We start from the raw sequence: 16,384 nt of genomic DNA on the forward strand, positions 1-16,384 counted from the left end.
TAACACCCTCAAGGTCTATCCATGTTGCTACACATGGCCAGAAAAAAAGAAATAGAATTTTTAAAGCTATTATTGTTTCTTTTCTTTACTCTCTCTCTCTCGCTCTGAAATCAAAATGGACTGCTTTTCTGTCCTAGCCTTCAATAGTCTTGCGATTTCAAATCCTCCTTATCCAGTGTGGAGTCAACATCTAAATTAGTCAGAATAAGACAGATTACACTGCAATAACAACCAAACTCTCACATCTCAGTGACTAAGATTATAACAGTTTATTTTTCTTTTTTTTGCTCACACAACACCGCAGATGAATCCAGTAGCTGTCTGGAACAGCACTCTACCAATCAGTGACTTAAGGGTACCCATTCTACTTTCATCTTGTGATTCTATCTCCAATGTGCCGTTCAAGATCATTACCATGAGAAAGGAGTTTGTTGGCCAGACTTTTTTGGCCTGCTGTGAAAGTGGCGTATCTGCCCTTACCGCCAGGAAGGTTGAGAAATGTGAGGGATCATATGGACACTAATTGTCTCTGTCACGTTCTTTTATGAAAGTCAAAGTGACTTTGAAATGTTGAACAAAATAGAATGGCCAACTTTTGGCAGATCGACTATTGGTCTCCTTGTGTGTTTCAAGTATGCCCGGCCATGAGAAAAATTGGAAAAGATTCTGAGTATTCTTTTTTATTGCTATCAACCCTAGGGAAATCTCTCCCTGCATATTTGTGTATCCACGAATCCTACTTTCTAATAAGTCTAGTCTAGTGCTAGTCTAAAGTATTTCTTAAAAATAAAAGAAACACATACTTGAATACAGTAGAAATTATTTACCTAAGAAGACAAAGAATAAAGTTCTAGTTGATGACAGAAGAACAAATCAGAAGATTCCCTCAATGGAAAGAAAATTCTAGATAGTGAAAACAGTTGCTAAGAACCAACGGACATGTTCTCATCATACTCCCATGTGGTAGATCATATGGGACTTTGCAAATTCGCAGACTCATTTAAACTTTCAAAAGCTCAGTCTCTTCAAATCTCAAGTCAGAATGACAGCATCAAAGTTACTGACCGTATGTTGTGAGCATAAATGAAAAAATATAATTATGATTCCATGAAGAGCATATTTTTAAAAAAATAACTGAAAAGAGGGGCGCCTGAGTGACTCAGTCCATTAGGCTTCTGACTCTAGATGTCGGCTCAATTCATGATCTTGTGGTTCATGAGTATGAGCCCCACATCAGGCTCCGGCACAGAGCCTGCTTGGATTCTCTCTTCTCTCTCCCTCTCTCTCTCTGCCAATGCGCTCCCCCCCACTCTCTCTCTTTCTCTCTCTTTCGATGAAGAAATAAACTTAAAAATAATAATTGAAACACACTATTACTTTATTTTCACAATTCTCTTAATACCAAGTGTGTATTTTCTTCCCAATAATAAGAGAAAACATGTTGATAGAATGACCCAGAAAACCAAAAAACAGAGTAGTGTTGTTACATTCTTTCCCCAAATATTCTGCAAGGCTCTGTGCAAACTTTGCATTTGTATTTATCACCTATCCATTCTTTCCTCCTCCTTTTCAGTTACACCACCTTACCCTTGTGCCTTGTTATCTCAAAATGAAATTACTTAAAAATCACCCTAATTTACTTTTCTTGGCCCCGGTCCTTTTTCACTTCAATCTATCCTGGATACTGTGAAAGGCTCTATCACCTTTAAACATTAGTTTTATTGTGTCATTTATTTCTCATAGAGGGTCACCATTTCCAGAATTTATAGACTTATTGTCCTTAAAGATTTAAAAAGGCATGTCCGACTATATCTGTCTATCTATCTATCTATCTATCTAAAATCTGTATATCATACTTATATGTATATATTTACCTGCGTGATCTTTAGATCTTCTGCTCCCTAGAGTATTTAAATAAAGCTAACTCCTACATGAACAGATCTACTTTAAACGTCCTAATCTTCATGGCACTTCATTATACAACTATACCTACTATTTACTCAACAAACCCTTAAAATAGACATCTTACTCCCTTTCCCCTGTGGAGCATCCCTTCTGACCTCTATGTACATACTTTTAGAGCCCTTTCATTCAAATATCTCCTTAATTCTCCTCTCTTTCTCATCTTTCAATGATCATCTAAAATTCTACCTCGGTAAGGTCTTCTCTGGTCACTCAAAAGTATGTTTTCTGTCCTTTATTGAGTTCCTGGGCTCTATAACCAACTCTACTGTATTCAAGTGGTTGTGTTCATATCTCAGTCACTGTCAAGGACAAAAGCATTCCTGAAATCCTTTCTGTAGCTACTATTCATTCTTCTTGTTCATGCCCACTGCAAGTGAAAAACACATGATCATCATTTCAGCGAAAAGGTAATATCTGGTATGTTACATTACCCTTTATTCTTCCCTTTACTCATTGAATAATCAGTTTACAGAGAGCTACGTTTGTTTTCATTTCTAGAGAAAAATCCATTTACCTCCAAACTCTTTGAAGGAACCGTAGGATTAGCTTTCCCACAGGACAAATAGATAAGTGAACAGAGTAAAAAGTTGGTAGGTTAAATTGTTCTGATGAACATTTCCCAAGGCAAATGACCTTATTCTGCTTGAGAAACTAGGCAACGCTAAGAAATTCGTGTTAAAAATGAGGTTTACATGGGGCCCTTTGTATTGTCTTTCCACAGCCCTTCCACAAGCCTTACCACAACTAGCACCTGGTATGGCAGGAAGAATTCAACTGCCGGTAATGCATGCGAGTGTTCCAGCCATGGTACACAGTCCCATGAAAGAGACAATCCGGAAGTACTTCCCTGAGACCTGGATCTGGGACTTGGTGCCCCTTGAGTGAGTTGTGTGTTGCCCAGAATTTATTTTAGAAGATGTGACTCCTCCTCTTTGATTCTGGCCTTACCCTTGGCTCCTGAGCCTTTCAGTTCTATTTCATTTCTTCTTGGTAAATATTTGGGCTCATAGTTCATTGATCTCATAGTTCAGCAATGCAAAATTGTTTCTAATTTCATCCTGAGATATCTAAAATAATGGAAAGGAGGAAGCTACCCATGCCTCTAAAAAGAAAGGAAAAACTTCCAGAGGCCTCGCTAGGAGTGCCGAGTTTAGCACTGGGCGCGCTGGTATCGAGTTTAGCATTGACCACACAGGGTTACTGAGTTACCGTGCTCTAGAATCAGCTACGGCCTGTGCTAAAAAAGATATTGACTCACAGTGTACCTCTCTTTCCCTTTTCCAGTTCATCAGGTAAAAGAGAGTTGACAGTGAAGGTCCCTGACACCATCACTGAGTGGAAGGCCAGTGCACTCTGCTTATCTGAAAACACAGGACTGGGCCTCTCCCCCATCATCTCTCTTCAAGTGTTCCAGCCCTTCTTCGTGGAACTCACTCTCCCCTACTCTGTGGTGCGAGGAGAAGCCTTTACTCTCAAAGCCACCGTGTTCAATTATTTGTCCCACTGCATTCGGGTAAGGGCACTTCTCTGGGAGCAAGCAAGAGTACAATCGCCATTCATTATCCAGGGCTCCTAGGTGATCCCCCAGCAGATCATAGCTGAGTTGTCACGTAGCCTAATTTGGGAATGGCATAGGTGTTAAGAGCAAAGCTACGTGACCGGTCATTTGCTTTNTCTTCTTCTCCTTCCACCTCGACTAAAGCAAGTTTCTCTCCCTTGTGTTGGCACAAGCCTAAATCCTGGGAATAACTCAATCCCCATCAGTTTTTCAGTTCCCTCTGGGCAACATCTAAACTACAAAGCACTGGACAGGATTTACCTTGGTTGAACCATTTCTCGAAGCCCGTCCAACAGTTCGCATGGTCCCCGGAAGCCCCTTTCCTCTGTTATTATCCTCTGCTTGTGTTTTTTCCCCACACTTTGTGGGCGGGTACGGGGGACAGGTCACAGTGCAGCTGGACACCCTTCCTGAAAACTCGGCCGACCTAGTGAAAAAAGATGAAGCAACTCACTGTGTCTGTGGAACGAGTCAGAAAACTGTGTCTTGGGCTGTGACTCCGAAGTCACTGGGTAAGTGATCAAGGCGTTGACAACTTTCACTTCCTATGTTGTAGTGATGTGCTTGCCACCCTGATCCAGATTTTTTCCCTCCTCCTTCAACAACGATGCACCGAAAGAAAACCATTATATCTACTGGAGAAATGTAAAAAGAGAAACCATTCAATATAGAATCACTGTTTAACTCTTAAGGATCTCATTCCCCAGGAAAGGTGAATTTCACAGCTACCGTGGAGGCTCTGCAGTCCCAGGAATTGTGTGGAAATGAGATGCCAATAGTCCCGGAGCTTGGACAGAAGGATACTGTAGTCAAGCCCTTATTAGTTGAGGTACGTGGATAAACTTCCTCTGAGTTTCAGAGGCCTTATTATACTATATAGCAGGGTCTAATATGTATGTGACAGTGCCATTTCATTCCCAAGAATAGAAGTGTATCTGTAATTCAGTGTCTTACTAACATTTTCTCCTCGCCTTTAGAGTGACTGGGTTTTTTTGCTTTTACACCCAATATGACTTTACTTTTTTGCCTTTTTTTTTTCCAATGAAAAGCCTGAAGGAATAGAACAAGAGAAAACTTTCAACACACTCCTCTGTGCATCAGGTAAGTGTCAAAAATAGACAAAATTGTCCTGTTCCGCCGTTTACCAAAGTGTAGAGCTGCAGAAGGCCATCTGCAGTCTGTTTTCCTCTGGAGAACAAAATTAGCGTGCTCTCCTAAGGGTATTTGATTCAGAACAATCTTTTCCTGGAGGCTCAAAGAAATTAAAAGGCTTACCTAAAAGCTTCTGGTTAATAATGAGACCTAAAGCTGATGACCACGGAACAAGATTCTTTCCAATACACCTGGGTGTTTCAAACTTCTCCCCTAAATAATTTTCAAAGTATTGAAACACCTGTGTGGCAAGAGTGCTCTTTATTATTCAATTGTTAGTTGAATTCAATTGCTAGTTTCAACGTGCTCGAATTGAACTTCCTCATGTAAGTGATTTGAAGAAGAACTTCAAGTCACTAGCATATATAGGAAATCAACATTTTACCAATATCATTCATACAATCACATAAAAATTACCATTAAAATGTTCAACTCTGCACCATTTGGGTCATCTTGAGGACAGTGCTCTGTGTGCAGAGCTCTCCTCTGTAAGCATCCCTTGATAATCTCATTCAACCACAGAACTTGAATAACAGCTTTGTGGGGCACCTGAGTGGCTCAGTCAGTTAAGTGTTCGACTTCAGCTCAGTTCATGATCTCACGGTTTGTGGGTTCGAGCCCCATGTCAGGCTCTGTGCTGACAGCCAGCTGAGAGCCTGCAGCCTGTTTCAGATTCTGTATCTCCCTCTCTCTCTGACCCTCCCCTGCTCATGCTCTCTCTCTCTCTCTCTCTCTCTCTCTCTCTCAGAAATAAATAAAACATTAAAAAAAAAACAGCTTTGTACTGGAGACAGCCAAATGTACAACTTGGACCCACACTGCTTTCCTGATTCTTTTTTTTTTTTTTTCTGAGAGAGAGAGAGAGAGAGAAACAGCATGAGCAGGGGAAGGTCAGAGAGAGAGGGAGACACAGAATCTGGAACAGGCTCCAGGCTCTGAGCTGTCAGCACAGAGCCCGACGCGGGGCTCAAACCCACGAACCGTGAGACCATGATCTGAGTCGAAGCCGGACGCTTAACCAACTGAGCCACCCAAGCGCCCCACTGCTTTCCTAATTCAGACTCGTGTATTCAGTCGCCTACTTATCATCTCCACTGATGGACCTGTAGGCTATGAGGCATTTCAAAACCAGCATGTTCAAAAGTACACGTCTCCCAGTTCCCACAAACCTCCTCCTACAATTTTTTATCCATCTCAGATTATAAAAATTCCATTCTTCTCCTTGCTTGAGATAAAAACTTTGGAGTCATTCTTCATTACCACTTCGTTACATTCCACACCCAATGTCTTTTCAAAGAAGCTCCACCTTTCCATTTTATCCAGAATCTTCTTACTTCTCACCATGTCTACTTCTCCTCTCGCCTTTTCTCTCCTGAGTCATCTCAATAACCTCCCAACTGGTTTCCTGGTCATCTTCCCTTGATCCCTGACAGCAAGACAGATCACTTAAAGCATATTTTAAATCCTGTGCCTCCTCTGTTCAAACCTTCCAAGAATTTTCCATGTCCCTGAAAGTTACAGCCTGTGTCTAGGAGTTTATCCAAGGGATATAGGAGTGCTGATGCATAGGAGCACATGTACCCCAATGTTCATAGCAGCACTCTCAACAATAGCTAAAACATGGAAAGAGCATAAGTGTCCATCAACGGACGAATGGATCAAGAAGATGTGGTTTATCTATACCATGGAATACTACATGGCAATGAGAAAGAATGAAATCTGGCCATGTGTAGCAACATGGATGGACCTTGAGGGTGTTATGCTGAGCGAAATAAGTCAGGCAGAGAAGGACAAATACCATATGTTTGCACATATAGGAAGATTAGGAGGAACTTAATGGAGGACCGTGGGGGAGAAGAAGGGGAAAAATAGTGGGGGAGAGGGAGGGAGGCAAACCATGAGAGACTCTTGAATGCTGAGAACAAACTGAGGGCTGATGGGTGTGGGGGGGAGGGGGGTGATGGTCATGGAGGAGGGCACTTGTGGGGATGAGCACTGGGTGTTATATGGAAACCAATTTGACAATAAACTATTTAAAAAAAAAAAAAAAGTCTGCTATGACTTCAGGCCCTGTTACTCTCCTCTCACGCACCCTCCTCTGGCCACAGAAGACTCCAAGTCTCATCTTGGAATGCAGTCAGCATGCTCTAGTCTCTGGACCCTTTTCACTTTTTGTTCCTTTTTCCTGGAATTCTCTTCCCCCAGGTTTGTATAAATCATATATCTTGATATAGTTCAAATCTCCAGTCACCTACCATTTTGTTTTATCAGAGAGGGGAGTCGATTTCACATCCACCACTTGCCACTTCGCTTTGTCTTACCAGCTCTCCCACATAAACATTCTGCTTTAATTTTCTCTATAGAATATTATCAATTCTATCACACTAAATCTTTGTTATCTTATTACTCCTATGAAAATGAAAACTCTGGGAAGTCAGGAAGGTTTTTTTTTTGAAATTGCTGCAACATTGCACCTCAAGAAGAAAGTGGTATATAGTATGCCCTGAATGCATATTTATGGAATGGATGTTATTTTTAAAAAACACTAATCATATATATTAACATAAACAGTTAGGGGAAGAAAATAAGCATAACAAGGTATGCTATCATTAGGAAATCTATAAAAATTTAACACAGATATACAGTAATAAGGATTTCACTGCGAGAAACTTGGATTGCATCAAAGAAATTATATGGTGATCAAGAGAAATGACAGGTGGGAATTTGACCAAAAAGGGGGAAACTTCAAACAAAAGTAGGACGTTTCTCTCATGTTTTCCCTCCCTTATACATATTTGTCTTCTTTCATTAGAAACTGGAGTGTCTGAAAAGTTGTCACTGAAAGTTCCTTCAGATGTGGTTGAGGGATCTGCCCGGGCGATGTATTCGGTTTTGGGTGAGTCTGCCAGCCAGAGGCAAACAGCTGTCCATCTCATTATTCTCATGCGTGCAGCCTCGCCAGCCACGGTTAATGAAGACATTGGCTGGAGGCATTGGTTTGAGAGAAAGAGTGCTAAGCTAAGAATTGCATTGTGTATTTGTCAGAAAGGGGGCTGAACAGATGTTGTGCTACCTTGACACACTCTAAAAAGTAACAAGGGTCCTCTCTTGGTGACCCCCATCTTCAAGAAATTGACTAGACGGTGAGGCATCCTAACAGTTGGTTTTTACTGGACATGTTGTTCATCAGAAAAGATATCTCCTGCGATTCAGTTTTTTCCATCCTTGAATTATTGACTTTAATTTCCCCACTTTTCTCTATCCTTTCTATTTCTTGTTTTTCTTCGCCTCTTATGGTTTCTCATCCTTCTCTCTATAAGAGATTTGGCCTCACACTTAGCTAGTAATCTTCCTTATCCCAACATAGACTAGCTATGAGTTCCTCTGATTTTTTTAAATGTCTTTCATTCCCCAGGTGACATACTAGGCTCTGCAATGCGAAATCTTCAGAATCTTCTCCAGATGCCGTATGGTTGTGGAGAGCAGAATATGGTCCTTTTTGTCCCTAACATCTATGTCCTGAACTATCTGAATGAGACGGGACAGCTGACAGAGAATATCAAGTCCAAAGCCATCAGCTATCTCGTCAGTGGTGAGAGATTGCCCCAAAAGGAGAAATCTTAATTGATTCCCTAAATAGCTCTTTCACTGAACTCAAATTAGCCTCTCTTCGGTTGAGATTTAAAAATCACTATTGCTATGATAACCAATAAAATGTCCCACTATACTACCAGAACATTCAATGGCATTATTAAGTCTTGGAAACATGTTGATAAAATAGTAGTTTTCCTAAGATTCCCTACCAAGTTTTGAGGAAAAGACTGATTAATTCTCCAATGTCTCTGCTATTTCATAAACCTATGAATACTTCCTTTTCAGGGTACCAAAGGCAGTTGAATTATAAGCATGGAGATGGCTCATACAGTACCTTTGGGGAGCATTATGGTACAAGTGAGGGAAACACTTGGTAAGATCATTACTTCCATATACTCCCTGTGGATTCATTATGTTTTGGAATTCTGGAAATACTTATTCTCTGATACCTGAAGTTGTTTCATGGAATGCATTAACCTTTAATAATCCTCAAGTTTGTCATCACTATTGTGTGATCTCACAAACTCATGTATGAACGCTCACCTACTGTGATAGTACAGTAAATAGCAATAAAATAAAGATCCCCCAAAATGGAAATATAAGACAGAAAGTGTTTTAATGTGAATGGTAAGAGAAGAAGCACCTATACTATGCATTAAGGGAAAGGATAGAAAGAGATTGTAATGTAATGAAGATCATTCAGGAAATGGCAGTTTTGGTGATGGAAAGGGTTATCATGCAAACATTTTGCACGAAAAAAGTGGGAAAAAAAAGGAAAAGTTCTTCATCAACTCTGAAGAAACCAACAAAGTTTAGAGATTTAAAAAAGAATTCAGGTATTTGCCGCACAAACAAAAAAATATTTAGTGTGCATATGTCCTGTCCCCACCAATCCCCCCAATGGTTTCTTCCACTGAGTTGCGAAGACCAATGTCTGAATGCATTTGCTCAAAGTGAGCTTTAACTGTGAGACGGTCCTAATGTGTGTCTCTTCTGTGTGGACAGGCTCACTGCATTTGTGCTCAAGTCCTTTGCTCAAGCCCGGTCATACATTTTTGTGGATAACTCACACATCAAGGATTCCCTCACCTGGCTCTCACAGAAGCAGAAGGAAAATGGGTGTTTCCAACGCTCAGGATCACTGCTAAACAATGCTATTAAGGTGGAACCATTAATTTTGTTCTGGTCCCTGAATATAGTGACATGTAGGAGCAAAGATGCTCCTATGGATTCCTCAAGTCTTGGTGATATAGATTTGAGGTAGGGCAGTAGACTCTAAAGCTTCTGAAATCTGACAGTAAATTAGTCTTTTATTTTAAGGAATTAAAATCATGTGCAAAAAGCCCCAATATATTATTAAAAGAGAGGGAAAGTGATCTGGAATAGATTCAAGAATTTTAGAGTGGAGGAGAAAGGGGAAAACCAATCATACTGCACAAGAAAAGATGCTTTCTAGTGAGAAGTGTGCAAGGGGAAAAGTGGAGTTAGCCAACTCTGGCTAATGACTACTGGAATGTTTGAGTATCTCTGCCTGTGGTCTTTACAGGGTGGTGTAGACGATGAAGTGACGCTCTCTGCCTACATCACCATTGCTCTGCTGGAGATGCCACTGGCTGTCACTGTATGTACCAGCACAGTCCCTATACCTCTCCCACAAATATAAGGGACACAAATCATGAAACTATGAATCTCTGAGGAAAATGAGTTGTGGTTTTTATGTTGTTTAATTTTGGCATATTTCAAGACTAGAGACCTTCAGAAGCTGCAGAGGAAATGATTCTCTGGTCAAAACCGTGATGTTCCACGACACAGTTACATTGAGGCTATTAATCCGGTGTTAGTCTGGAGACCATTCATTAGTCTGGTTCTGCTAAGTAAAGATCTGTTCCCATCTGCTTTATAGGAACCTGTTGTCCGCAATGCTCTATTCTGCCTGGAAAATGCCTGGAAAGCCATCTCAGAGTCAGAGGCCCAAGGAAATCCCGTCTATACCAAAGCGTTATTGGCCTATGCCTTTGCCCTAGCAAGAAACCAGGCCAAGCGAAAAGAGCTGCTTGAATCACTGGACAAAGATGCTGTGAAAGAAGGTAAGAGCTGCAACTGTGAAAGGAGATAAAATTTACCTCCAGAATCACCAGCGATCAAAAGAAGGAAGAGGACCTATCATGATTATATTATATCACACATATCATATTATATTATTATAATGATGATAAGATTATCATTGATCCAACACTTCAATTCTCTAGGCAACATGATTATTTTTTCAGTTCACACATGATAGACTATACAGTCCAATCTCTAATATCACACAAGTATGTACTAGACACACACACACACACACACACACACACACAAATGTGATTTACTAGAAGCTTAAAATTGACTTTTTGGCAAAGAGGTGCTTGATTGGTGATTAATATTTTTACATCAGTTCACTAGGTGAGCTCTAATTATAATGAGTATTCATGGCTTAGATTTAAAAGTCATTCTTTAAGTTTAAGATCATCTTTTTTTTCCCTTTCAAAGGTGAATCAATCCACTGGCAGCGTCCTGAGAAAGTTCAAGAAGTTCTATCATTCTATTATGAACCCCGGGCTCCTTCTGTTGAAGTGGAGATGACTTCTTACTTGCTCCTTGCCCATCTTACTGCTTGGCCTGCCCCATCTTCGGAAGACCTGTCTGTGGCTTCAAAAATCGTGAAATGGGTCACCAAGCAACAAAATCCCAATGGGGGCTTCTCCTCCACTCAGGTCTGTGGAGAGACTCTGGGAAGAAAAATAAATATAAAAATACATATGTCAACACACTCATATTCTAAGAGTTGAGTAATTAGATACTATTTCTAATTCATACTTTCTCCATTCCTCCATCAGCAGAAAGGTTCCAGCCTCGTTTTTAAATATATTCATTGTTGCTCTGTCCTCTGTACGGTCTTTCTTATCTTCTCTCCTTAGTTGACCCTCAGCTGTAAAATAGGTCAATCTTCCTAATGCAATATTTCATAAAACTACTTCCTTGATAAAGTAAATCTTTTTTTTCATCCAAAGACTAGTATCATCTAATACTTTATTCAAGATATTTCCTTTCCCCAGTAAACATGCCTACTCCTATCTACTTAGGCTAATCCTTTTGCTTTTTCTGGAAATGGCTCTCTCCTTTGTCTATGTCTCCACGTATTTCCCACCCTGGTAGTCCCTGATGGCCCTCTTCTGTCTATATAAACATTTCTCATGCTTCATACATAACCGTATTTCTAACATTTCTCGCAGTCATCTCTTACTAATCTAGTCCTGATTTCTTTTCTTTGAATGTTTACACATATATGATTACATAAATTTATAAATTATCGAAATAGCCTCTGCTTTATGTCAAATATCTAAGTCTAATTTCCATGTGTTTAGTGTAAATGACTTGAGTAGGGAAACTTTTTTATATCCCCCCAGTACATAGAATAGTTTATGAAGAATAACAAGTCTGTGTTTGTCACTAAATAACTCCAAGAGAGAGTAAGGTTGATATGATTTACATCTAGTATGATTTTGTTACCTTCTCTCCTGTGACTTCTGCCCTGTCTTTCTTCAGGATACAGTGGTAGCTCTTCAAGCCCTATCCAAATATGGAGCAGCAACTTTCAGCAAAATGGAGAAAGCCTCTGTCATCACTGTCAAGTCTTCAGAGACCTTCTCAAAAGAATTCCAAGTACACGATGCCAATCGCCTATTGTTTCAGGAAATCAGGTTGCCAGAGATCCCAGGAGAGTACACCACAACAGTGTCAGGATCAGGATGTGTGTATATCCAGGTGAGACTGCCAGGGTGTAGAGGATGCTGCCAAGGAGAGAAAAAGTCTCAAGAATTAGATAGGAATCTCCAAATGGAAAAGGAAACATCTCCTAAGAAGAGAGATGAATCATCTAGAAGAGACAGACTATTGGAGTGCAAAGATAAGGGATTTTTTTTTTAATTTGTTCTAGACATCCCTGAGATATAATGTCCTGCCTAAGAAAGAAAGGAAAGCTCCCTTCACTCTGACAGTTGATACCCTCCCCAAGAACTGTGATGGAGTAGATGCTCACAGGAAACTCCAGATTCACATCAACATTAGGTAAATCCTTTTGTAGGAAAAAGCCTTTGTAGAATATTGAGAAACTGATTTTCTTGTGCGGGAACCTCCATTGTCCAGAATCACACAATGTGAATATGTAATTCTTGCCATGTTTACTAAGAAAATGTTCTTCACTCTTACTGAAAAACCTTTACATTGAGAGTATGATGTCACCATACCTGCAGAGTATGAGTTCATAATGATGGGTTTTCCAAACAACCATAGCAGAAGCATGTAAGGTAGACAGGGAAGCTGACTGGTGGTTAAGGATAGAAAACACGAGAAATAAAAGAGAAGGGGAGATTTCTGTCTTGACAAATTCCAAAGGATTTTTCTCCCTATGCCTTGACTCCATAGTTACACTGGGGAACGACCAAGCTCCAACATGGCCATTGTTGATGTGAAGATGATATCAGGCTTCATACCTGTGAAATCATCAGTGAGAAAGGTAAAACATGAGTCCCTTACAAGTATCAAAGTCATGATAAATGCTGATATTTATGCTTGTCAATTTTATTTTACTGATTCAGTTTTCAAGAGGCTTACTCCCTCAAATGTACTTCTCTAGATTTGCATCATTTTAAGAGTGAGGCATCACCGTTATGTAGTCTCAAATGTAATACATAAGTCCTAGACATGATTAGTATTGCCCCAGAAGGTCCTGATATATCTAGGTATGTGGAGAGGTATTGAATTATCTTCCAACCATGTATTTAAAAAGGGAAAATATATCACATGTATACACATGTGTATGATATAAAATATGTCATATATACAGAATTATCTGTGATATTCTCCCTTTTCCTTTTTATATGTAAAGTATAATTCTCTCTCATATATCAGGAAAATATATATGTTGTAGATAGATTAGATAATTAGATGATAGACTGACAGCTACATAAAGACAGATGATAGACGATAGAAGATAGATAGATAGATAGATGATAAATAGACAGACAATAGATGATAGACATATAGATAGATAAAGGGATACAGAGGTATAAATAGATGATAGATAATATAGAAAGGGCTTAATAAATATTACTATTATTCCTGAACAAATCACAATTAGCAATTTGGATGTTTCTGAGCAGCCCGTTAGATCATATATACCTGAAAAGTATTCTCAGCCTAGAATTTCCTCATCTCATATATCTGCCTTATCGTCTCGATCAACAGCTCCAAGAAAAGCCTCAGATTCAAAGGACTGAAGTGAGCACCAATCATGTCCTGATTTACTTTGAAGAGGTAAGATTCTGTGACTCTGTCCGATGTGGGAACACTACTAGATATTCCAACACACCAATCCACCTGGGTGGCTCGGTTGGTTAGGCGACCGACTTTAGCTCAGGTCATGGTCTTATGGTTCGTGGGTTCGAGCCCCGCATCGGGCTCTGTGCTGACAGCTAGCTCAGAGCCTGGAGCCTGTTTCAGATTCTGTGTCTCCCTCTCTCTCTGATCCTCCCCTGCTCATGCTGCCTCTCTCTCTCCCAACACACCAATCCAGATCCTAGATGATAATGTTTTTCATACACACAGGTGAAGGAGGAGAAAATAGCTATAGAGGGAAATGAAGCCTGAACAAGTCAATTTACTACACTTCACTGTCCATAGAATCATCTTTTTTGTCCTTTCTATGTCAGTCATTCTGCAAGTCTCAAAATGTCCCATTCTTTCCATAGGTTTTGTTGTAGGTGGATAACATAACCATAAGATTTGATGACAGCATAGGAAGAGAGGATGGCAACTGGTAACTAAGTTCATCTTTGATTCCAATTTGGTTTTTCTGTCTCTCCAGCTAACCAATCAAACATTGAGTTTCTCCTTCTCCGTGGAACAAGACATCCAAGTGAACAACTTAAAACCAGCTACTATAAAAGCCTATGATTATTATGAGACAGGTAAGTGGGATTCATACAGGCTGTGCTTTAAAAAGAAAACACTGACTAACCTGGTAAAGGGTCACCTTAACTAAAACAAAACTGCACAGCCTTTCACTGGAAGAACTCGTGAGTCTGTGGTCATTGGCTGGTCATGTTCTTGTATATGAACCTCTCATGTGCCCCCTAAACTTGTCTTAGAACCATTCTTAATTTTTAAGAATCAAAAAGCAATAAGAGGATCAGTTCTTTCTAAATTCTCCTATAGTTATTTGTTCTGACCTGGATTATTCCAGAAATTTAAGAGTAGCAATAACTAAAAATCATCTCAGTATTGATTTCTAAAGTTTGATCCATTTTTGGCTTGTGCCTTCAGGGGTCTCACAAAATTTGGGAAGTTCTGTAATACATCAGGAAATTCTTCCATTCCACTTTAAACTGAAACATACCAGCATCATAACATGCTGGTAGTGTTAAAACTTTACACCTTCCTGGAGTTAGAAAGAGTTCAGAGAGAAAGATACAACTCCAATAAGAAGAACCCAGCTGTGAAGAGGGCTACACAGTGTCCAAAGAAAGACAACTTCCGATTTGTGAAATCTGGCCCAGAATTCTGTATCCAAGCCCAATTTTCTCTTCCTGCCCCCTCCACCAATCTCACATGGTTTAGAAGTCATTCCTTTTCATAGGCTCCATAACCATGCTTTATACTTTCTCTCTTAGTTTACAGTTTATTTATAATTAACTGCTCATAAGCTTATTATTGAATGTCTTCACTCTTTCTGTCTTATCATTTTGTGTTTCAGAAGAATTCACCATTGAAGAATACAGTGATCCCTGCAGTGCTGGTAAAGTATAAACAATAATATATAATGTCAACATAAAGAATACAAACATCTGTTGTCCGAATAGGCTGTTGCTTGAGTATATCCTAATCATATTATAAAAGTCTATGGTGTGTTGTTTATGAAGCAAACTATTTCAAATGGCTTATAAAATTTCTCAGTAAGAACAAAATGCATGTGGGGCGCCTGGGTGGCTCAGTCAGTTAAGTGTCTGACTTCTGCTCAAGTCATGATCTCACGGTTCGTGGGTTCGAGTCACGCTTCAGGCTCTGTGCTGACAGCTAGCTCAGAGTCGGGAGCCTGTTTCAGATTCTGTATCTCCCTTTCTCTCTGACCCTCCCCTGTTTGTGCTGTCTCTCTCTATCTCAGAAATAAATGAAACATTAAAAAAAATTAAAGAAAGAAAAAAATACATGTAAAATATAATTACTGAATCTGGGAGGAGTTGTTTGCAGATGAATCCAGGAATTTGCCATATTTAAAAACGAAATCATCTACTATTTAGTTTATATCCTATACCCACTGGTGATATATTTATCACCTATGACATTTTTAGGATGTTTCTACACTTATGTCTATTATGGTCAGGAAACTTTTCCCTGTAATTATCCACATAGCCCAACATGAAAGACCTGTAAGATATTCCTTTAGACTTGTCAACAATGTTCCTCTTTGACAATAGAACACTTGCTTTGAGATGCTCACTTCTCCATTCTAAAATGGGGGAGGGGGACAAAAAATCATTAAAAATAATTAAAATTTACTAAAGTTGAATATTTATGATGGAAATATGAAAATTATTCCTGTAGTAGATGACAGAATTTCCCTAATTTTCCTACCTTTCATTCTACTGTTTAGAATCTGAACACAGAAATACTTAAAAATGGAAACTCGCGGACCCCATCCAATGATTTTCTCCAGCAACGAAGAACAAAGGCTTATCTGGAGAAAAGATAGTGAGAGAAACAGGAGCTAGGAATTGGAATACATAAAATTTGTATGTGGATTAAATTTATGACATATACACATTTACAATTTCTTTTGTTCTTTATCAATGTTCTGTTTCCCTTCTGAAATGTGTATCTATTCCCCATAGTATTTTTTAAAACACTCTAAAAGCTCTACAAAAAGCTGTACTCAACACACTACAGCTAAATCAAAATGGAGTTCCAAAAAGTGTTCAAATAACCCACAGGAAGGTGGGGAAAAGAAAACAATGTTTCCAAATATTGGAAACATCCAAAATACCCATCAGTAGGTGAAGGGCTATACTAACTGTGGTA

General features: G+C 39.4%; 1 protein-coding gene across 1 annotated transcript in view; it reads left to right on the forward strand.

Annotated features, from left to right (window-relative positions):
* LOC144227440 (pregnancy zone protein-like) overlaps positions 1-16,129 on the forward strand; it is a 47,764-nt gene extending 31,635 nt beyond the window's left edge. The window contains exons 18-36 of the mRNA XM_077759036.1: positions 2,687-2,846; positions 3,250-3,478; positions 3,909-4,035; positions 4,231-4,352; positions 4,573-4,624; positions 7,488-7,571; positions 8,091-8,267; positions 8,555-8,642; positions 9,275-9,431; positions 9,816-9,890; positions 10,173-10,356; positions 10,799-11,022; positions 11,855-12,073; positions 12,246-12,376; positions 12,734-12,824; positions 13,556-13,624; positions 14,175-14,277; positions 15,063-15,104; positions 15,960-16,129. Coding sequence (XP_077615162.1) covers positions 2,687-2,846; positions 3,250-3,478; positions 3,909-4,035; positions 4,231-4,352; positions 4,573-4,624; positions 7,488-7,571; positions 8,091-8,267; positions 8,555-8,642; positions 9,275-9,431; positions 9,816-9,890; positions 10,173-10,356; positions 10,799-11,022; positions 11,855-12,073; positions 12,246-12,376; positions 12,734-12,824; positions 13,556-13,624; positions 14,175-14,277; positions 15,063-15,104; positions 15,960-15,982 — 2,357 coding nt within the window. The 3' untranslated portion in view covers positions 15,983-16,129. The remainder of the gene's footprint in view (positions 1-2,686; positions 2,847-3,249; positions 3,479-3,908; positions 4,036-4,230; positions 4,353-4,572; positions 4,625-7,487; positions 7,572-8,090; positions 8,268-8,554; positions 8,643-9,274; positions 9,432-9,815; positions 9,891-10,172; positions 10,357-10,798; positions 11,023-11,854; positions 12,074-12,245; positions 12,377-12,733; positions 12,825-13,555; positions 13,625-14,174; positions 14,278-15,062; positions 15,105-15,959) is intronic.
* The last annotated feature ends 255 nt before the right edge of the window (positions 16,130-16,384 follow it).

This window comes from Crocuta crocuta, unplaced genomic scaffold (genome assembly GCF_008692635.1).
Source record: "Crocuta crocuta isolate KB4526 unplaced genomic scaffold, BGI_CrCroc_1.0 scaffold72, whole genome shotgun sequence".
NCBI classification, from domain to species: Eukaryota; Metazoa; Chordata; class Mammalia; order Carnivora; family Hyaenidae; genus Crocuta; species Crocuta crocuta.